General features: G+C 38.5%; 1 protein-coding gene and 1 long non-coding RNA gene across 3 annotated transcripts; one reads left to right on the top strand and one right to left on the bottom strand.

Annotated features, from left to right (window-relative positions):
• Positions 1-132: 132 nt before the first annotated feature.
• nprl3 (NPR3-like, GATOR1 complex subunit) lies at positions 133-15,837 on the bottom strand. Of its 2 annotated transcripts, XM_071920679.2 has the most exons (14): positions 15,438-15,837; positions 14,391-14,460; positions 10,801-10,839; positions 9,894-10,026; positions 8,919-8,993; positions 7,295-7,448; positions 7,001-7,082; positions 6,747-6,884; positions 4,845-5,001; positions 4,087-4,193; positions 3,594-3,723; positions 2,601-2,790; positions 1,529-1,721; positions 133-500 (listed from the first exon to the last, which is right to left on the bottom strand). In XM_071920679.2, exons 1-14 carry the CDS (start codon positions 15,631-15,633, stop codon positions 335-337), a joined length of 1,830 nt encoding a protein of 609 aa, XP_071776780.1. In that variant the 5' UTR covers positions 15,634-15,837; the 3' UTR covers positions 133-334. The 2 variants fall into 2 exon arrangements, with proteins under 2 accessions (XP_071776780.1, XP_071776781.1); XM_071920680.2 differs by lacking the exon at positions 10,801-10,839.
• Positions 15,838-22,142: 6,305 nt separating this feature from the next.
• Positions 22,143-23,616, top strand: LOC144539541 (uncharacterized). The gene is made up of 3 exons (XR_013505011.1): positions 22,143-22,266; positions 22,442-22,643; positions 23,287-23,616. It is a non-coding gene; the product is annotated as an uncharacterized LOC144539541 (long non-coding RNA).
• Positions 23,617-23,873: the final 257 nt, after the last annotated feature.

Below are 23,873 nucleotides of genomic sequence, written 5' to 3'. Positions count from 1 at the left end.
GCCCCTCTGTGGTCGGCAAGGATGATCTAACACATCTGGGACAGGGGAACATCAAGTCAGAAATCTTTCCAGTGTTCAGAGTGACTGCTTCAGACATGTCTCGTATGTACGAAATAATTTATTAACGTAAACAAACAAAACATCTGGCTCATAAAGGAATAAAACGTGACAAGTTTTAAAAAAAATCTATACACATTCACAGCCATGTCAGTTCATTTCAAAGCAGCAGATTGTTGAGCAGTAGCACTTATTTGTGAGCAGAGAGTTTCACCACCCTCAAACTGAAATCTTTTCCAGTAGGTGCACCATAACAGCTGATAGTGCCTTTGTGCCCTTACTCCATGGGTGACTGGAAGATTGAGATAATGGGGTCCTCATGGTTAGTCACCACAAGGACACTGCGGAACTTGTCAAAAAGAGTCTTTAGCTGCGAGCGCCGCATGTTTTCATTAAACATGATCTCTTCCAGGTGGTGGTGTCCTCTGAAGTAGTGCAGCAGCCTGGGAGCAGTCAACAGAACAGGCAGAGAAATGGGTTTAGAGCAGGGGAGTTTCACTGAATCATTAACTGCGTAAATCTACCATGAGACAGGACTTTTAAAACTATGTGATCACATTATTAACTACTGTGCAGTGTGTAGCAACACAACACTGGTTACGGGTTGGAGAGCTTCCTAGAGACTCCCTATTTTCCCTGTGTTAATCACTAACAAGTCGCAAATTATCTCACAACTAAACTGTCAAGCCACTGTTTCCCAATTTTATTTTACAATCATGCAATGAAGGCAATCTGTTTTTCCAAAGGCTTGTACAGGCTTTTTAAATTTCCCAAAAGACACAGCAGATGTGTTAACACTGACATATAATACAATGAGTCACTGAAGCCCATCTGTTAAAATCACAATGAAACTGCATTTTCAGAGCATCTTGCTTTCTCAATTTGATGTATTTCTTGTTGAAACAGGATATTCGGGCAGGGCTAACACAGGGAGGGATCATTAAAAAGTGTAAAACCAATGGTTTATCAGTTGAGGAGAGAAAGGAAGTTTTAATCGATGGGAAGTGTGGAGGGGCGTTGTTCAGAAATCTGTGATGGTTTTATTGATTGGAATTTTGATGTACTGCTACTGATACAGCATGAAGTAAACATTAAAGATACACTGTTTTCCAGGAAGTAACAGTAAGATTCAAGATTCAAGATTACTTTATTTGTCCCTAGGGAAATTTGTCTTGGACATAATGTAAGTAAGTATGTATGTATGTAAGTAATGGCATTTTGACATAAAAACACAAAAAAATGAACATTTTGTAAATGTTTTGACATAAATTGTTAAATAAGTGTATATTATGACATGGACAATTAGCTAACAAAGTGAAAAAGACACTTATTTCATTGTGAATTTAAGCTGGATGTACAACACCAGAGGGCAGTAGAGAGCTGAAGAATTAACTGAAAAATACAAAACATTACTTATGCCACCAAAAAAACCAAAAGCACAGAAAATGCACTGGGCATCTGTCAAATTTACCTTGCAAACATGCGCAGGTCCTCAGGATTCTGTGCAGCAGGGATGTTGAGGATGACCTGCCTCTCATGCTCCGACAGGCTGGCCAGCAGCGTCTCCGTCATCCTCTTGTTGAGAGGCGAGTCTCCGCCTGGCAGCAGCTCGGCGCTGGAGTTGTCCATACTGGGACTGGTCAGGGTCATGTCATCACTGCTAGCTACACACAGGGAGCCGGCAGATGGTCACCAGTTGGCAAGGAAGAACCCAGACAGAAGAGAGACTTTAAGGTGCAGAGAGAGCTGCTGGAGCTGCATCACACTTTCCCTCCATCTGGTAAACCAACTCTAACACTTTGGTTTCGTTGTGTTTGCTGCTGTCCTCCTCTTTTCTTTTGTAACCTTGTTAATGTGTCTTTTGTTTGTCTTGGTTTTGAAGCACTTTCTAAAAGTGCTATCCGATTAAAGTTATTATAAAGTTATTATGCCGCAAAGTCATTGTCAGACTAAATATCTCATTTGGACTTGAACTAAGGTTTCTTCTGCCCCACAGCACAAAATAACCATTATATATCTGTGAGGGTTTGATAGGGTTGTTCATCAGTACCAATGACTCAACGATGACCTCACCAAGTGCTGAGATTTCTGGCTTGCAAAAGTCTTTTGGAACAAAACTGGAATTTCAAGACACTCCCAACACCTGCTGGCATTTTCATCAACTGCTAAATGATGGAGGACGGTGCTGCAAACAAGCAATTGATGTTGCGAGACATTTTACCAACAAAGGCTAAAAAGCCTTGTTCTCAAGCCAAAAAAGCAAATGACAAAGCAGCATTATTATTACAGTATTTTGCATTGTGATATATTACCTCTTCACTAGATATTTCTTTTGGATCTCTCTTCTAATTAGCTACCTTACTCGCCTTTTGTGTTACTCGCCTATTGTGAAAATGAGACTTTATTGTTTCGGTTAATTACAGGTTACACAAGACATTCTTCCAATGTTGTTGCAGATCTTACTACATAATGGTCATAGATTACTTAAAACCCCTTTAAACCTCTAAGAGAAAAAGAGAGGAGAGAGCTGAGAGGGGACGTACTTGGGGAACCGAAGCTGAGAGCGCTGGGTGTGCTGAGACTGCGGCCCCCTACCCGGGCAGCCAGGGGAGGGTCTTCGTCCCTCAGGCCGGGCTCGTCCTCACTGGGGGGCACCAGCAGGCAGACGTAGGTGTGCAGCTGGATCAGCAGGCGGCGCTGGAGCATCCACACCACCATCTGGATCAGCTGGGCCTGGGCAGGAGCAGAGTAGCAAACTGCATCACAGTCGAGCAAAGAAGGAACAATGAACTAGTGAAGCTGAACATGACCGCCTGTCCAACCAGGTCAGATATGGTTTAAGTCGACGATACCATACAGGCTCAAAATAGAGCCAGAAGAAAGAGGCGCGGCTCTGATCTTGTTCTCATGAAAAATGGAGGCTGCAGAAGCTGGAGCTGAGGTCCCTTTGCCATTTATAATTTATCACCGGGGCTCAAGCAGCTCGACTAACTCAGGATGGATCTGAGGAACACCCGGATGGTTCTGCTCTACCAATATCTGTATATATCTGTAATATATGTTTAAAATGTGTTAATAGTTATTTAATCGTTTTGCTGAACTGCATGTGTGCACTACGAAAATGTCCATCTTCACTCATTCTCCGGTCATTTAGTCTCATATTCTGTCTAATTTTTCTTCAAACAAGTGAGACACTCTGCTCGTCGGGTGAGATAATTCCACTTGTTTCCAATTCAGTTTCACTTATTTCAGGTGTTTTCTATGAACAAGCGTCAATATCTTGAAAGGAGGCACAATAAGGCCGGTTGCTCCACTAATATCGGAAAAAATTACACGATTAAACAAAACAAGTGGATTTACATTGGAAACCAGCAAGATTATATCACCATTTTTAACTTGATTTAAGAAAGAAAAAAAAATTAAGACTCAATACTAGATTAAATGACTTAAGGTGTATATTTTTGCAGTGTGTGTGCGTGCCTGTGTCAAGGAGTACGCTTATTTGCTGTGTATTTGTGGCGAAACACCAGTCCTACCTCCTGCACCGGAGCCTCCAGGGGGTTTCTGAACTCGGCCAGTGAGACAGGCAGTGAGAACTTGGCCAACACAGAGGGCAGATCATGACCGGGAAACTGCTGGGCAAACTGCTCTGCCAATGGCGAATACCTACACAGGGAGAGATGGTACGCATTATGCTACAACACACACCTTTTCCATAAACACAGGTCGTTTCTATTCATTTTCCACAAAGCTAGTGCAGGAAAATCCATTTGAAGTCTGGTGTATAAAGTAAAAAAAGCAAAGTGTTGCCAGTAGCCCGACCTAATTCTTTCATAACACATTTTGAAGGAGATTCACCAAGTACAGGGTTTGAAAATCATCATTTAAAATAAAAAGGCATGTTGGTGAGGCCTATATGAGCTCGTCGTTCATTAGCTCTGTCATTTCTCTGCCCAGGCCGAGGTTCTGATCCACGGCAGCTGTAAAAGAGGGAACAGCAGCCGACCGGCTCACATCAGGGACACTCACAGGCAGATGTTGGCATGAGGAGACAGCATGTAGACGTTGTTCTCACACAGCGGGTAGATGATGATCGCTTTGCCCCAGTAGACCAAGTGAGCAGCAATTTGGAAGATCTGAGAGGAAATATAATGAAATTGCAAATAGTCTAAAAAAAATTTGAAATAACAGCATTTGAACAGCAAAACACCTGTTTTTGCATGACATTGAAATCCAGTTGTTGAAGGGAAATGTTAAAAGTTGTTGCTGCTACACAAGGAAACTTCCTCAGATTTGTTTTGAGTATAAATATCTTGTCCACTAGATGGCAGTATGACACCATCAATACAGTAACCCCTGCTGGCAAATAATATTGAGTGGTATATTGTTTTTTAACTTGATCTCAGACATTCTGAATTTTTCTGCTTTTTGCACTGTTCTTTTCAGATACTACATACAGCTAAGGGGATTATCATCTTCCTATCCTCTCTATACTTAATCATGTACTGTTTGTATAAATTTGATGAGATGCACAACATTTTATGTGTTGTGTTCATATGTAAATTGTTAGAAAATAAAATACTATCACCAAACAATTTAACTGTGTTCTCTGAAATAACTTTATCATCACCCTCTCAGTTAGAAATACATAAATCTGTCAGCTGCACTTCTTTATATTAACAAAAGGTGCCATTACATTTCACAGTTTACATTTTAAGCGCAGAGTAGGGTGTCTGGTAAGTGTCGGAGACTGCAGCGGTGACGTCGGTGCTGTGGCTGTTCTGTACCTGAAGCAGGGCCAGGTCGGCGTCCTGGGCGAGCTGCTGCAGGTTTTTCACCGCTGAGCAGGTTTTGATAAGACGCACCATAGCAGGGGAGCAGTCCAGAGGAAGCTGGCTCAGCAGCGCCTTCTCACTGTCCAGCAGCAGCAGGGCGTGATACGGCCTGGAGGAGACAACACACCGAAACAGCCTCTGAATCAGTGGATTTCCTATTTACAGTTCACGAGTGCCTCCTTAAACGCAATTAAAAGCATTTCAACTCCATTTTAATCCTGATAGCGTAGGCTAAACTACCCATGCATATTTTGTTTTGCATCAGGTTTTGAGTTTGACCATTATTTTACTGTATTTCAAACATCTTGCATACATTTCTAATGCATTTGCATCACTGAGGCCATACTGGACACAGAAAGAAATACTTATATTGGTTTACAATATCAGAGCAGAAGAGAGAAGAATGGTAATTAACCTCATTGTTCATTACATGATTTCACATTAAGCTCTGTCAGTATTGGTGCTACAAGGCATTGCACCAGACTAAAAGTATATACCTAGCCCCAAGCCTACAATGTGCTGACATGATGAAGGGAGGAGTGTGAAAATTTCTTGCTTGACCTTGTGTTACAATTTACCAAAAAAACGCGCTCAACCCTCAGTTGGATTTTTCAGTTATTTATGTGGGTGCTGAATCCTCAAAAAATCGAAATACTCCAGGACAGCACTCCAATTAATTAATTAATATTTATTGCCACACAGACGTTTCGGGCAAGACTTTTGTTTGCCTAAAAAGTGCACTGAAGAAGGGCGTCTTGCCCGAAATGTCTGTGCGGCAATAAATATAAATTAATTAATTGGAGTGCTGTCCTGGAGTATTTCGTTAACCTTGTGTTACAAAATGTGTTCCAGAGGTGGTCAGGGGAAATACAGCAATATAAATGTTTTAGAATACATCCTACAGATTCAGGAAAACTACTATCTGACCGTGTAACAACTTGTCAAGCCTGAGTTCTGGGGTTTCAATTACATAGACGCAATTCTAACAAACCTAAGGTAAGCTAAAAAAAAAAAAAAAAAAATGCCCAGAAGCATTACAGCAATAATCATGTATAAACTTTAGTTACCATCAAGATTAAATGAATAATAATCATACAGCTAACAGAACATGTTTTGGGCAAAATCATCATAATTAGCATAAAATACAATGTTTTGATTATTTCAGTTGTTTTAAGGTTATTTGAAAAATAAATATATACTGGTCTGTTTCATGACTCCTGTTAGGGGTGGCTGAAGTTTGATAATGTTTCATGGTGATTTCTTCATTTCAGTTTCATCAGGTTCCTAGACTTGTCTCAAGCCAAAGAACCATCTCAATATCACATAAAAAACAGGAATAAGGAGTTAAGAAAGACAGAAGTTGAGAAGGATAACTCTGGTGTGAATATGCTGAGACAACATTAGGTGGCAGTATAGCCCACAAAAAAGTATGTTACAACCCGGCTCAAGGAAGCAACAATGAGGGAGCCATATGCCAAAGTAAAAGTTAAAACAATAATTTATTAACTAAAACTAGGGGTAAATAAACAACACAAACTACATCAAACCAAAAGAACAGAACAAAAGGTGTGCATAGGCGAGGAGGGAGAGAGCAACTGATTGTCGGATGGCTTCTTAAGCCCAAGGAGTACACCGGGCCCAGGTGCACTCCAATCAGCCTCAATGATGACCCCACCCACCAGGCTCCTGCAAGACACAGAGCCTGGAGGGTCGTCACACCTGGGTTGGCTGTTGGCCTCAAGGGAACTGTGAATCTCCTAGTATGCTGCTGGTCAGAGAAAAACTCACGGCTGAGATGCCTAAATTACATTACCCAAAAAGTATAAAAGCATACTGTACACCACAAAAACACACCTTATAGCCTTGAGACTGCGCTCTAAAGCCTCTGGGGGGATATGGTTGCCCCCAATCCGATGGATCTTGTGAGGTAAACAGAAGCTCACCTCCAGCCAGTTGTTAATGTGCAGCCGCACCACACCGGTTGTACAAAGGCTGAAAAAATACAAATATCAGAGTCAGGTGTACGACTGAACATACATTGTGTATGGTAAGTAGAGAGGGGAGAATGAAGAGAAAAGGTCTGATGTGTGATGTGTTTGATCACAGACCTGTCGTACGCCTCCTTCAGGTCCCTGGCCAGCTTACATTTGGGAAGAATCTGTCTGAATGGGGACTGGGGGCTTCCATCCGCTGATATCAGTAACACAGAAAACGCAGTCAAAATATACGCTAAAATCTACCTTTAACCAGTTCAACTACAGACTTCCAACACAATATTAGCATACTGACAACCTACATTGTTCTATAATAAACGTGCCATAATAATGTGATGAATTTGAGAGAGGTGGGAGTTGCAGGGAGCTATAGATTGTATTTTGAGGTGTGAGAAGTCAGAGCCTCACTCTCAGTCATGGTGGTGATCTCGTCCTGGACGGCCAGCATCAGCTTGGCCTCTCTGGTCAGGTACTGGCAGCGCCGCTCCTCGTGCTGCAGGGCTATAGCGATGCGGCGCGACAGGTTGTGCATGCAGCTGATGACAGAGGGGTCGGCATTGGCCTGTTGGGGGAAACCAAGAAACATCGTCATTTTGAGAGAAACAAACAAATGTTAGTAATATACAGTTGATGACAATGATTACCTAATTATTTAACTGCATTCACAACAGCAAAATAAATATTAGCGACCCTATCATCTGTAGCTCAGTTTAAAGTTGAGATGAAATGAAAAATGCCTTTTTAACCCTTTTAGATCACATCCCCGGTCATATTGTGCACCTATTTAACAATATATGCCAAAAAAAAAAAAAAAATCAATTTCTTTGTATTCTTATATCAAAATTCAATCATGTTTTCTTCCTGTAAAATAAAATATGCCGTGTGCTTACGTAAGCAGGACTCAACCAATTTCAACCAATAATATCATGACATCCACCCATCAATACACTCGAAATGCCGTTTCATCTCGACTTTAAATTTGAATTAAAAGAATACCAGCTTGTTTATTGTTGAATGAAATTCATGCCTGGAAAATCAAAGTGACTATTCAGCTCGTTTTTGTGGAGGAAAGATGTTAACATGTAACTTCAAAAAGGAATTAAAATATTATTTAAAATTGCATGTATACATAATATGCAAGTAAAATTGTTGTCACAAGTATATCTATCTATTTCATAACTTCATGCATTTGTCTTCAATCATATTCACTGTTCACTGTAAAATAGAGAACTCTGTAATTTACCATCATTTGATATTATGAAATGGATTAGTTGCAGTAATTTTCCAATACATGCAATTCATATAAAAACAAAGCCAATGTGTATGAATAACATGTAGAATAATTATACCAGGCCTTTACAAAATTATGTTTTGAAATTGTTCATGCAATTAATGTGCAAATATGAAAAACATTTTTTTTATATATTTCTATTTAAAACCAACATTGTGAATATTGGCACATGAAAATGAAAATGTCCCAACAACGGGGCGGACGTTTTGCAGAGTCATGTTTAGGACAGGAGCCAGGGTTCACATGCCACGGTTGCTGGGCAGATATCAATGACAGAACATGACCAAGCACTTTTAGCCCCGACTCAGCTGTGCTGCCTGGGACTTACTGGGTAAAGTGACTCAGCATTCAGCTTCACATGGGCAGGGATGGGCAGGGCCATGCTGGGAAGCATGATTAACCAGACTGCCCTTCCCTTAACCCCCATGCTCTCACAGATAGAGGGCAGGCTGGAATATTATCACCCAAAAACATCCCTCCCTTTCACAGAACACCTAATCTGACACTGTCTCCCACCCAAACTCAGCTGACTTATTTTAATTGTGCCATCATAAAAAATAAAGATATCATGAATTAAGCTGTAATATGCAATACTAACATTTATACACCATTGATAGTAACTCATAGAGCACAAAGGCTCTTTCTTAGCAAATACGTAAAGGTAGTCTATAAATTACTATAATTATATATCAGAAATCACAAATATAAATACAAATTATAAAAGCATGAGTCTTTCCATACCCTCAGTGCAAACACCACACTAAACAAGATCATCGTTGGCATTTCTCTCTTTGGTGACGGATCTGTTTTAGACACCTGCACAGAAAGAAAACAAACTCACCATAAGATGCACAAGATGAACGAGGAATATAAGAGAAATGTACTCACACAATGTACTGTTGATAATGCAAATCCATAGCATTAACATTTATATAGAATATAGAATATATAGAATATAATACAGGTATGAACATGTATGGTGTATGGTATGAATATAATTAAATTCCTCAGTAAATATAAAACTGGGCAAAACATGTTGTTCACATTTTGGTCCACCTGCTATACAATATATCCTTCCAGTTCTTAAAACAATTTGTTATTATGCAAAAAACTTTAAACTTTTTAAAACCCGTGTTAAAAAACAACTGTCTGTGTCAAATAAATGCACATGGTGTATTTTTAACCTTCTGGGAAACACTTTTGTCAGCAGGGGGCGCTGCTGAAGTCAAGATACTAATCTGCAGAATTTATATAAATTCAGATGACCACACTGAAATGAAAAATTACCATTTAGCCTAATCAGACCCAAACGTCTCTAGACTTTATGGCTTGGGTGAGACATCAATATTATTGAATTGTATTTACAGACTTCAGGATAGTGTTTATAGGTTTTTCTAGGGTCATATTCCATCGAATGGTCCAGTAAATTAAATAAAGACAGCTATTGCAAAACACACATCACATACTTATCCAGACTTTTTTATGCAGTTATTTCCCTTCATGTCCAGTCACACTTATTTGTTGTGTTCCTTATAAGAGTAATGCACAATAGAATTCCTTTGAATTCACTGATGAACTTTTCTCCCACTAGATGGAGCAAGAGACTTTGACACAATTACAGGCTATCTAAACTGAGAACACTTGACACAACATTTTGTTCATCTTGTTCAACACTGACTTCATGTCTTTGCAGTGACCTCACATTTTGTTCCTTACCTGAATGATGTGCGGGTGCTGAAGGAGGGTAGGGTGACCCACAAAGCGCACATTGTCTATCTTCAGCTCAAACTTCTTCCCACACATATCAGACTTGGTGGCCAGGATAGTGGCAAGGATGATGTCAGAGAACCTTTAGGAAGGAGGAAAACACTCCCTGAGTAAACTGCGGAGGGTGGCGAGAGAGGGCAGAGCACAGAAATGGCTGGGACAAGCGTAGAAAACTTACATTAGCTCTGTTTAATTACATTTTATATTAACATTTCCATCTTTAAGAGGGGTTGAGTTAATCAGATGGATCTGCCTGTAAAGTGATTCACCGATCAGAGTTTTTTAAAAAAAAAAAAAAGCTTGTGTGGCTACTGGAGAGGAGAAAAGATGAAGAGGCCCCCTTGCAGAAAAAAGTGAAGTCTCTGTAAAAGGAATGTGACAGACTCATGCTGGTTTTACTTAAGTAGCTCATGCTGCAAGCCAGATCAAAAGGGATAAAAATCAAGGTGTTAACTTACAAAGAAAAGTAAATACACTCTAGACTTACCGCACCAAGCAGGTTTCGCTTTTGACAAGAAAGTGAATTAGCTGCTTTACTGTAATTTGCATTCGATTTGCACTGGGTTTTGTAATGTAGATTCTATATGCTACAGCTAATACAGTCAAATAATGTGAATTAAAACTAGAATTATAGGTTTGAACAAGGCATATAGTATGGAACAAAGCAAAAACTGAAATGCTGATTTAACCCAAACCACTGATTGACTGGATCTGCTACTGGTAATTTACAGTACAAGGATTTTCTGAGATTAGGGTTGGGGATCCGTATAAGACACAAAATAGGAAAGAGGAGGGTAAAAAAAAGACAGGGGTGATCTAAACATAGGAGAGGTGGTTTAGAATGATTTGGTCTTACCCTGCTACCAACTGTTCATCAGTTAGTGGAGTTTGTTCTCTGAAATGGGAATTGGGCCATAAAAAAGAAGAAAAAAGCAAACAAAAGGGAAAATGCAACACACAGTTGGACTGAATGCATAAAAAGGACATCAAAACAAAGCGAACAAGCATATGCTATTGTATGAGTGATGTGAAAATGTTGGTCTGCATGTTGATCATGCCTTTAAAGCAAATTACCAGTCTACCCTGTGCAGGCCTAAATGTTATTAATTTTGGATTAAACTGTGCCTTAGCGCAACCGAGAGAATGGCAAAGTGTCCACGCTATGACACTTTACAATACTGTCAATTAAAGCCAAAGTCCAGCCTAAAACAGTATTTGTATGTTATTGCTATGACCTTAGACAGATCAGATTTGGTGTACAAGTAAGTCTCTCAGTTAGAAACAAGAGCGCCAAGACTAATATATGGTGTCACCTCAAGCCGGAGTTTTCTATTTACACAATCGAATTATTCCTCTTGCTCCGCTGTGACTTGCATCTAGTGCTGCACAATGCATCTAGTGCTGAGACCCAAGACATGAAGGCTGGATGTAAAAAAAGAAAGTAGCTGTACAAAATAACAGCTCAAGGTGTGTTCAGCAACTTGTGAAACCTCGGATTGGACACACTTACTTGGAGTTTAATTACAGTCCGCTCACATTCACATTACAGGTTTATATCAGTAGGCATGTAAACAACCTGTGTGGACTATGTGACAGACCTAGAATGTGATACGTTTTCTGGTTCAGAGCTGTTAGCATTTTTGTGCAATAAAAGTCAGTGGGATGCAAAACCTCAAACATACATTTTAAGAGGCTGTAAATTCAGCTTCCCAAACATTTTCAATGCAGCGGCTCCAGAAAGTGTCAATGACGTCACAGTTTTGGTTCTCAGAGTTGCTCATGGTCAAAAAAATTGATTTAATTGTCCACAGGAAAACAACAGACGTGATTTATGTTTTACTGTGGAATTTCTTCTTAATTGTGCCTTCAATAAATTTAATGGTAAACAGCATTTGGCTAAATGTCAAATGTTACTCAGTTGAGCAAACTGGGTAATTTCCACCAAAAGCTTTCTGTATGGTAAACATGGGCACAGACAGCTTTTTGTTTTAAACAAATAAAATTCTTCTCCCGGATATTAAGTCCATATCTCTTCCTAATGAACTGGAAGTACTACAGTAAACTATTTGGCAGGCGTGATTACCTTGTAAATGCAAAGTTACTACTCAAGAACCTTTTCTTGCATTTTTATGACTGTCTGCTGCTGTATGTAAGCTTATCTGTAGGATCAAATAAACATACACAAAACTACAAATAGTCATATTCACGTTGCTCATAACTAGACAAATCAATGTACTAAATGTTAAAGAGTTGCACTGAACACTAAAGTGAGCAGCTGCCCCTGTTATTATCACTAATGGTTTCATTTCTGGATACTGTGTAAACCAAAACTCAGCTCACATGTGATGTTGTGAAGCTGTGCCTCTGGGACCCATGAGGAGCAAAGTATTGGTCACTTTATGCTGCATAAAACATGATTTCAGCTTCAATATTACAGTGTAACTGTTATATTTCAAAATGACCACTGGAACAGAAAACAGTCCATGTGTTTCTTGGTCATATGTGTTTACAGCAAAAAGTTGGAGTGCTTCTACCATCCTGTCCACACTGCAGGTTTTAAACCGGTTTAAGTGTCCTGAACAGTCTGTTTTAGTTTGCGTCCAGACAGACAAACCCCAGTTATGAGACCGTTCTTAAGAACTGTTCTCTAGACAGGAAGTGGTTTCAAGAACCGTTTAAGCGTTCTACTATCCCACACTGCCTTGCACGACTCACATCACCATAGCAACAGCAGCAAGGTTTAATTAATGGTTTATAGAATATTGTTATTTACACAGACCAATGTTATGATTCTATATTGCTGTTGCTTGGATACAAACACTAATAGCCCATAATTGTGCGCATATAGGCAACAATAATGAGCCATTCTCAATAATATTATGAGCCGATGTGTGTGTAACAACTGCATAACAGTGACATGCTTTATTTATTCACATTTTTTTCCTGGTTATTAATCGTACATGATGGAGGAATTTGAATCCTACTGTTAACACGGTTATAAAAATATAGTTTGTCTACAACAAATTCACATGTTGCACAGTGTCTAAGTCCACACTACTGCTGAATCCCCATCAATATGTAATGGATGAGGGGAACTAATATTGGCTTTGCTAGTGAGAAAAACAGAAAAACAAAAGGACCCAGAACTCCCATTCACAATCTAGAGGAACATACAGTGTGGGCTAAAACATACAGTATGATATGAAATGTTAAACTGTTTATCCACATGTAGGAGGGTTTGTAAACAAATTGGAGAGGTAATGATACATAATTAACACTTTAGCAGTCAGGACCTAAAATGAATTGCAGAAACATGGGGTTTGATTTGGGCAAGTAGGGCTTGAGAGTGTGGATAAGCATGCTACTGCAACAAATGACACAAACTAGCAAGTGAGACTATGTTTGACTGTAAATTTCCCACTTTGATACTGGGTGTATTAAAATACTTTTTCTGTGTCACAATACTTGAATCTTCCATTTTGCATCAGACTGTTAAATCCACAATATAGTTTCTCCAAATAATAATGTAATTACATTTCAACTATTATTGTTAGAGATGGTGAAGCATGACTGAACCATCATGCTTCACTGAGCTCGTCTTTTGAACCACTGAAATAAAAGAGTACAGACTCTTGATATTTCACAGTCAACTACAGAACATCTGCCAAAATACTGATTTTAAAACTGAATAGCCAACATTTGATTGATATGAATCTGCTTCATGGGTGATGGGATTAAATCAGTATTGTCAAAGAAAGTAAAAAAAAAAAAAAGAGTCAATCTCATGCCAAGATCGGCTGGCCATCTGTGACATAGAAAGACAGCAAAACAAAATGTGTCTACCACATCCAGAGTGCTGTAACAGGTCATCCACTCTGAACACATTTGTTTCGTTCTGCACCAGCAGACAACTGAGTGTATAACTGAGGCAGTTTGTTGAGCTGAACTTGGAGAGAAAAAAAAAGTCTTCAGGAGATGTGTGAATTGTTTATGGGCTTGTTCTTTTTACCAGTTAGTATAACAGATTATATTCAAGCAGGGGCTGGTACTGTGTTTAAGGGAAAATTATAGGCATGGCGAGGTGAAAGTGTAGGCTCAGTTTAGAGAACCACCAGCTTATTCAACATAACATCCTACAAATCAATACTTTTTTTTAATTCATTTAAGGGGGAGCCGTAGGGCCCAGCCCATGGATCTAATGGGGTGTCAGCTCCTCAGTTCCACGAGAAAAATATATTCAGGTTGTAGGTAAACTGATAAGTTTCAAATCAAAAGCAAGAGGGAGAGGCAACATAATGACAGAAAGCAGCTCACATGGACAACAAAAGGTAGCTCGGATGCTGACATCGGTCGTCTTTAACCGACACAAGGCAGTGTCAATCTATCTCTTGAAGCAAGCAACTCACACATATAAACTGGTTAATATGAGATGAAGGCCAACAGTACCTGGAATCGCCATCCTGATCTTCAAGAACATCCCCTGTTGTGTTCAATGCATATGGACTTCGTTGTTTTGCTAGTAGACAGAAATAAAATTATTAGTTCAGATGCTTAAACTGATAATAAAAACTATATTTTAAGTAAGAGATTTGCCCCAGCCAAGATCCACAAAATGCTAAGCATTTTTATCAATCAAATTTTATGTAGTAGTATAGTATTGTAGTTAATGGTGGTTTACTGTACTTCAGTATGTACTCACCACTAGTCAGACTAGGAATAGGTAAGTAACCTGCCTTAGTTAGACCTACTCATGGCAACTTAAGTCAATTCCAAAATTGAATAGTATTAGTATTAGTATATATAAGGAAATGATGAAAAACTTTCTTAATAGTAAAACTGGTGATTCCTAAAATGGCCATAAACATGAGAGCACCCACATAGGCGTTGTGAGGCAGATTTTGTTTTAGTAAGGTCCAACTAAACATCACACAGACAGAAAAATTACACTAAGTGAATGATCAGCGCTCTCCTCGCCCTCAACAACTACCACTATGCCCTTGAGCAAGGCACTCAACCCCCCAACTGCTCCATATACACTGAATGTACAAAATATTAGGAGCATCTTCCTGATATTGAGTTGCAGCCCCTTTTGCACAATCCACATCTCAATTGTCTCAAAACTTAAAAATCCTTCTCTAACTCGTCTGCTTCCCTTTATCCACATCTCCTTCTTTGTGATTGGTATAGATTCAATAAGGGAAATCAATAAGGGAAGGGGTAATGGCTTTTACCTGGATTCACCTTATCAGTGTAGGCTACTTCATGAAAACATAAGTGTCACTAATATTTTGTATATTCAGTGTAGCTGCTAATTGGCCGACAGTAGAAGATTGTGGCTGTATTGGGCAGCTCTCTGGTATGTAAATATGTAAATATATGAATACGAGGCAAGGTGTTAATTGAAAATATCATGATGCTCACTCGACTTTCCCTGAATAAACAGTGGTTCTGTGTCTCACTGCCTGGTTAGAGAGATGCTAATGCTACACCTACCTGTGAGGGAGGAGGGACACTCTGCAACTCTTTGGAAAGGGTACCGGAAAAGCAGTTTGTTCCCCCGGCTGCCAGAGCTAACCAGTATGACGCTAATAGGGCTGGTTTTATCGCCGCATTTGTACAAGCTGTTTTGGGATTGTTTGTACATTGATTTTCGATCATCGGGTAACTCGGCGGAAGGGTTGAGCATCATGTTAGCATTCTAGCTAACGTGTATGTAGTTTAGTAGCAGCACAATAACGCCGTTGGTTGTGTCTATGATCAGCTAATTAGCTTGCTGCAGTTGAAAGTCGCTTTTACGTTTCTCAAACATATATTGACTGATAAGGTAACACCGACTCTCGGCAAACTTTAACGTGAACTTTGAGTGCTGGCTATCGTGTCCGTCCGTCCTGACGCGGCCATTGTTTTGTGTCACATTGGAAATTGTTCGGAGGGAACAGCGACGATGACTATACCATTCCGCCTATTTGTTAACGTTAGTTTGTAGCAGCAGATAACGGTATTTATACAACAGTTAGTTCTGGTCGAGTCATTTGATTGGACAGGAGACATTACAGCAGTATCTGATATATAATATAACCGTCCGTTTTATTATGTATGATTCACTCCGCTTTACAGGTGGTCTAATAGTTTATGTGTTGCTGTAACTTGTGTGTAGCTTGGGAACATTTGTTATTAGAATGCTGAGGGAACAGTTTTTGTTGGCGGAGACGAATAAAAGACAAAAATCATAATCTGTTTTCTCAACATTTTAAAAACGTTATTTAGGGTGTCGAGAAGCAGAATTACCCTTCCGTTTTGATTAGCACCCCCCCTCCGGATGCATGTGAATATCTCTCTCTCACACACTAGCTGTCATCTGCAACATCCTAGACAAATTTGATAGAATAAAGTCAAGTGATATGACAGCTCACACTACAGATTTTCACCTCGTGCTGCTGAGAGCGTTTTTAAACTGCCAGCTTGCCCAAGGGACAGTGGTTGATGAGGGAGGGCTCAGCCGTTCTGGGGATTCAAACCAACAATCTTCTGGTCACAGCCCGCTTCATAGGGGAGACCGGGGTTGGTTGTCACACGGTTGGCTGTCACATTGCTTATATCCTTCAAACCAGGGGGCGCTGTTTAAAAATTTTGATAATGAAATGTTCAGCCTTGAGGACAAAGGTTACCTTTGTGGTCAGTTTGTGTATGGATGTAAAGGATTTGAGGTAAGGGGGCATTTTCTGTTTTTTATGACTCAAACTAAATTTTCAAAGTCTTGATTTTTGTTTTGTAGAACTATGTTGATGTATGAATATACTTTAAAATCAACTTTATCACTGAAAAGAGGGCAAGGAGAGCTACAGTATAAATGTTGTGTTTGTTCCCTTGGATATAGCAAAGTTGTTAGCATGACCTTTAGCATAACTCCCCCATTGGGGTTGGTTGTCACATGTGACAGCCAGCTCTACAGGCCTAGTTATGTGATTGGCCCTGTTTATGAATGTTAGTAAAATTGTTGTTTTGTTTATAAATGTTTGGAGAGGAATTAAACTTAAATACATGCTCTTTTTGTATATATATATATATATATATATATATATTAATTAAATGTGATGGTTTTCTAAAAAGAAATAAAGAAAGTTGAAAACATGAACTATAATCATACTGGTGTTACCTTTTTGACAATGATTGTAAATAAAGTTGAATGATTCTCAAATGTGGTCAAACAATCATTTATGCCACCCTCACCTTCAGGTGTAAAAATTGTGACAACCGACCCCATACTGTGTGACAACCAACCCCGTTGTGGGGATGGTTGTCACCCAGGTCAAAAAGTAGTATACTTTAGTGTATTAGAAATATAATTTAAGTATACAAAAGTTATTACAAGTATACTTTTACTTTTTGTGCTTAATTTAAAGTATATTTAACATGTACTTTTAAAAAGTGTACTTCAAAATAGATGTCATTAAGTTCAACTTCAGTGTACTAAAAATAAATATACTAATTCTGCAATACTTAAAGTGGTATTTCAGTGAACTTATAAAAAGTGTACTTTATTGTAAGTGTATTGTAAATTTTACGTAAGTGTACTTTTAAAAAGTATACTAAATTGCAAATACTTATAGTGGTAATTTAGTGTACTTATGAAAGGTATACTTATTTTCAAGTCCTTTGTAATACACTATTAGTATGCTTTATTAAAGTGTACTTTAATTTCACTTCATTAGAAGTGTATTTAAGTATACTTACAAACAGTGCACTTTAATGTTAGTTCATTTTAAGCTGTACTTCAGTGTACTTTGAAAAAGTATATTAAATTGCAAATACTTATAGTGGTAATTTAGTGTACTTATGAAATTCATTTCGCTAAAAGTGTATTGTAGTATAATTACATGAAGAGTACTTTATTCTAAGGAAAAGAACCAACCTTCTCTGGAAAGGTTGAGGCCTTCCTTGATGCCCCGTCAAATAAGTCTTGTTCAATATGGAGGAATTACATATACACTCAGAAATAGGGGTACAGTACAGGTCCATTTCTGTCCCTACAGGTACACTTGTCCCTAATGTACCCTCAAAGGTATGCTAGTGGACCTTAACATACTAATTGTGTACCGTTTTTTGCACCTAAAAGGTACACAGACATTTCTGACAGCAAAAAGTTCACATTTGTACCATTTTACCTCCAATTTAAGGTACAATAAGAGCATGCAAATTTGGCAGTATCATATGTATAGATTTAGGGGTTCAGGGGGAGTTAGGGGCTTTATCAGTTTAATGTGCAGTTTTATTTTAATACAGCTCTCAGTCTGTGCGGTCTGCATATGAGTCAGTGAGGCTGGCTTACTTAAAAGCTTAGCTTGCTTAACATTTGTCATTTTCACGTGTTTTCGGATTATAGTTTTTATATTTATCCATGTCTTCATTAGTACGCAAAATGATATGGTAAAAAAAAATGGTTGTGTGCTTAATCAAAAAGTAATCAGTAGGCTCATGAAATGGCTATCATTTTAATGTCAGCATGTAAATTACATTACACAGAAAACACAATTAATGCTGCCAGCAGTGGGCGGTAGGACGACTTTCCCGGCTATCGGGATTTTGACCCCTCCCCCTTTCAAAACTAACGGTCAGCCTTCATCTCAGCCTTTTGGTACCGCGCGCTCTCACAGTGGTGCCCTCAGGTGTAAAGTGGTGCCAAAATGTCTCGTTTATCGAGTTTGTCAACGGATGGGCTCATTAAAACACCAATAGAAGCTGGAATACAAGTGACGAAGAGGCACAGAAATGCAGGGGTAAGTTAACTCTTAAGATCTTGGTAACTAGCATGCTCTAATTATGCTAATGTTAGCTAAGTAGCAAGGCTAATCATCTTTTCATCGTGTGTGTGAAATCATTCTACCAATTCAGGATTGCACAACATGGCTTGTTGCTAAAATAAGATGAGTCTGTAGGTACACGTTATTTCAGGAGCGATTTTATCATCCACCTACACATGTTTTGGTTAATATAGGAATTCTAGCCAGCTAGCTAAAGTTAGCCACATACTAGCACATAGCTAGCTAGGTTAGCTATTGAGCTAACCTAAAAGAGTTAACCAAGAGCAGGAAAACACGGAGATAGATCTGAATCAATACAGCCTGGGACTTGCGTGCATTTTTCAGGCTAATTGGAAATGCACTATTCTTAAGAAAAATAATTCCGATTTCAAAAGATAACTAGCTAAATTGAAATCACAAGTTCAGCCATAGCGTTTTTTTCCTTAAATATCTAACAGTTAGGCAGGCTCATTGCTTAGCCTGTTTCTACCAGTCCCCACTCATATGCTCCAATGGAGTTAAGTTAACTTGGGCAATGATGACTGAGCAACTAATGTTAATCCTCTAAATGTACATAGCCTAATGCTATGCCTGGCCCTTATACGTTAGTTATAGCCTTTATCAAAATCCTTAAATAGAATTTTGGATAGTGTTAACATCTGATGTAAAAGTTGCTGAAAATCTTTTCTCAAGGAGAGAACTAGAGAACTATTTTTTTTTTAGCGGTCTACCACTCCGACCTCTGTTAGCCTGTGTGTTTCCAAAGGCACATTGAGTGGATGAGAGGCAGAGAGCGACTCCTGCTTCCCCTTAATAGTGTTTTTTGTGCATATGGCAAACATAGCGATTTAGTTAGGCTATACAACAGTTGCATCAAAAAGAGGTATTCCCATTATGTAAGCTGGCCGCCAACATTCTTATATTTAGAACGGAAATAAAATACCGATCTGCCACCCGATCGCCTTGGTCATGTTTAAGACAGCCTTGCTTGTTTTTACTGTATAAACATACAGTATGTATATAGGGGTTCTTTCTTGTGTCCTTGGATAGTAAGACATGTAAAACAATGACACAATTTGTAGATTGGTAGGCTGCATAACATTAGACTGTCAGCTGAGGATAATTTCAAACCCCTCACATCATATAAATGATTCAACTGGTGACAAGTTTATTTAGTGATGGTGCCAACCTAATTGTTTATGAGGTAATGTCAGCTATAGGGAATTTGCTTTTATTTAAACATTTATTGAGTATGCTAAGATTGAATCATTTATAACTTAATTAGGCTAATAGTTGAATTAAAACTTCTTAAAAACATCTATTTTCTAAATATATTTTGATGCTTGAATGAAATAAGGGATATGCAGATGCCTTACATTATATGACCCTGTATCAGTTAACTAGTTCATCTGTGTGCACATGTGTACGCCTATGCTAATGATTGTGTATGCTTTTGTTTTTGCATCTCAGACAATGAAGTGGATGGAGAGACTGTGACTGTGTCTGGAGATTGCAGAGGGGACTGTAGGGCATACTGAAAAAATACCCATTCTTAAGAACACCTTCTGGGGTAAGTATAACAAAACGACCTAAATAATATAGGGGTGTTAACACTACTTTGTAAACAGATATTGCTGTTGAAGGGAAGGGAGGTGAATACCACTTACACTCATTGCTTGATGCAAGTTGAGCTGTTTTGAAATTGCAGGTCATGTCTGTTAGTTAGGGATGGAAGGGTGCACAAAAAAAGCAATAGAATAATTAAGACAATTAGACCTTACCTTACTGCTTCCTCAATATCCTACAGTGTTTAGCCTATGGGTCAGCTACACAAAATAGTATTGCAGGGTTTTTTCCTTCTTCCAAAATTGCCATTGATTGAGATTTGGCCTGGTAACTCCAGAGTGAGGTTTGCAACATTTCATTATCATCATCAAATATTAGCTATGAGTTAATGAGGTATTCAGTGTTGTAATAGTTACTGTTTTATCATTTTACAGTTTGATGAGGTCGAGCGCATCCACCCTTCAACAGGCTACATCTGTCACCGCTTCAGTGAGAGTTTCACCAGTGTACTACCAAATGTGCTGAAACTGGATCAGGGGAAATCGCCATTAACAGCTACACAAGGAGACAAGAGAGGATGCCCTAGCTGAGCATTTACCAGGTACTGACAGTAATATGTTATGCTACTTGTAACTAATGTATGTGCACTTGCTTGGACTATTTGGCTCTAAATCAACGTTTTAATTTGGTTGGGGTAGCATTGGTGATCCCAACTTAAAAAAACTGACAAGGCCCTATGAGATGTGAATTGAATGAAAGGGTAGTAAATAGGATTTTGACTAATTCAGTTTACATACTGTATTTTTCTGTTAGCAATTTTGAGTATTGACACATAAAAATTGTTTAATTCAGTTACATTAAAAAGTATATCCTTTAAAAAAATTATTGAAGTAAAAGTTGTGTGTAATGTGTATTGTAGGAATCGACTCCATGGCTGGGCTTCTCCTCCCATACATCTTCAAAGAGAAGATTGATCACTACATCACTCTGGGCGAGGTATGTATCGGTAATGTCACATGATACTGACTGGCAGAACCGCCATAAATCCATGTACTCAAACACAATACTCACATACTCATGTTTACATTGAGGGAGTTATTGGTCACTGTAATCATTCCTCATATCCATACCAGTTGTAAAGAGATCCCTTCCTAATGCAATTCCAATGTAAGTGATGGGGGACAAAATTCTGTGTGTAAAAATATATTGTAAAGTTCAAGTTAAAGCTAATATGAAGCGTCAACAGTGTGTGTTAGACTAATCAAGTGGATATCTTCCAAAGTTACAGTCTTTTTGAGAAGGTATCTCTTCAGGGCCAGCATGGAGAGGAGGAACAGCGACCAATAACTCAATAATAACAATAACGTCATTGTACATATGGGCATGTGAGTTTTGTTTTAAGACAGACTTGAAAAAATGTGATCTGCCCTCGTAAGACCTGGCCAAACCATGCAGTTGCATGTGATGTTATACTTTTGTCCACATTTACTAACATGAGACAAATTTACACTGAAAATTTCTCCTTAACTTTACCATTGTATATTAGCATTGTAGTATTATCTCCTGTATTCAACTTTTTATGGTTGAACCAAACCTTTACCTACTATACCCAACTTGAACCTTGCCTTGATGCAAGTCTGAATTTGGTGCCTTAGCACAGCAAAATCAAGAAAAGAATAATAATAATAATAATAAAGATTTAATGTTAACAACAGTCATGCAGTACTTCATAAAGACACTGTAAACTACAAATGGAGGACAAACAGAACTAGGTGCCAGTGCTGCCATAACTATGTAATTAAGTATACTTGCAACTGCATTTTTTTCTTGTAGAGCTTCCTGGGATCGTTGCCTCACTCAAAGATGTCTTTGAGGCCATGAGAAGAGGCTCATCTTTCAGCTCAAGTTCAAGCCCAAGTTCCAGTGAGCTGTGTATCCCTGGATGCTCAGAAATGGTTAGAAAAGTCCTTGTGATTATCAAAATGTTATAGTTGTACTAAGAATTTATTTTAGTTGTGTCTCTGTGTGTCTGTATGTACGAGCACTTCAGAAAATATAGTGTCATAGTGCCTGCTTTGTATTGTGTGATTCATTGTTATAATACCCCTGCCTGTGTCTTTTTCTACCCAGATTGCACTCGCTGATTCTGATGTTACAGTCCCCAAAAGGATGTTTGAGAGACTCAACAAATCACAAGTTTCTCTTTTCACCCAAGACTTGGCCACGCTGATTTTTGGAAAAGACACACTGGCCAAATCCACACTCACAGGGAAATCAGGCATTCAAACGGCAAAGGACCAGTTGGACCCTCACAAAGTCAATGTGCTCATAGGTATGTGTGGATCCTATACATGATCACTGTTTTTGCTGTCTCTACATATCAAGGGTCTGACTAAAATAAACAAATCTTACTGTTAAAAAATAAATGTATTAAAAATATTGGTATTCATGTAGGTAATCATTGGCTTGATACCTTTGTACTTAAACACAGTTAAACTAATTCACAAATTGGTTGATGTGCTACTGGAATGCCATGTAGACTTGGCAGGGGTACTGCAAGACTTATTCATTTTGATTATTCATTGTACCTATTTAATAACATTTCATCATATATGAACTCCTAGGCTGAATTTACATTAACAACGTTTTTGTATTACATTTCCATTCATGTTAACATAAAAGAACTAAGCATTAAATGGGTTGGCTGCCGTGTGGACAAACATTTCACCCTGAAAGGATGCCATTTTAAAAAATTTAGAACGGCTGCTGTAACTTGAAAATATAGGTTTCTACCTACAAATGGTTACCTTTCAAAAGGACACCAGATCGTGGTGCCATATTGTGTTACAGCAACTTTGAAGCAAAATGAAAAAATGTTCCTCTTGTAGACTGCAGATAAAATAAGGGTACACTGATTTCAGTGGTTCATTTTGCTTTTATATAAAAAAAAAAATGTCTCTTTGTCCCTTCCACAGACACCGTGATAAAGCAGTTTCCAAATACCACAGTGTCTGAAGTGGGAGCCCTCATTCACAGAAAATGCAGCAATGAGTCCTACTCACAGAAAACCGACCCTCCACTGGAAGGATGAAGATGGTGACATTTAAGTTTTAGTTTCTGTGTTTGGTTCAACCATTTGTACGCTTACCTTGAGTTTGTAAAAAATGCACTTTATTTCTGCACTTCATTATTTTTTAGATTCTTATATTTTTTGTGCAGGACATTGCAATGTGAGGCATGCCTCTAAGAAAATCATTCTTGTATTGCATTAATGATGACATATTCATAGTTTACATTTCAGTAATAGAGGTATATTTGAAGTGTGCTACAAATTGTTCTGTTTAAAGTAGCTCGGCCATACCATCTCACTGATCAATATATTATTTTAATTTATTTTTGGTCAAGATGTGATATATGCTGTACTTGTTATGTACACAGGGAATTTATTTTTTGACTGTAATGTACACAACAAGATCTACATTAAAGTTTTTCTAGTGTTCTGTGTGTGTGTGTGTGTTGGCTTTAAAATATATTTTCTACTGCTTTTTATTGTACTGGAGTA

The sequence above is a fragment of the Centroberyx gerrardi genome, chromosome 7 (genome assembly GCF_048128805.1).
Source record: "Centroberyx gerrardi isolate f3 chromosome 7, fCenGer3.hap1.cur.20231027, whole genome shotgun sequence".
In the NCBI taxonomy this organism is placed as follows: Eukaryota; Metazoa; Chordata; class Actinopteri; order Beryciformes; family Berycidae; genus Centroberyx; species Centroberyx gerrardi.
Note: the sequence above shows the minus strand (reverse complement) of the source record. Positions and strands in the feature narration are given on the sequence as shown.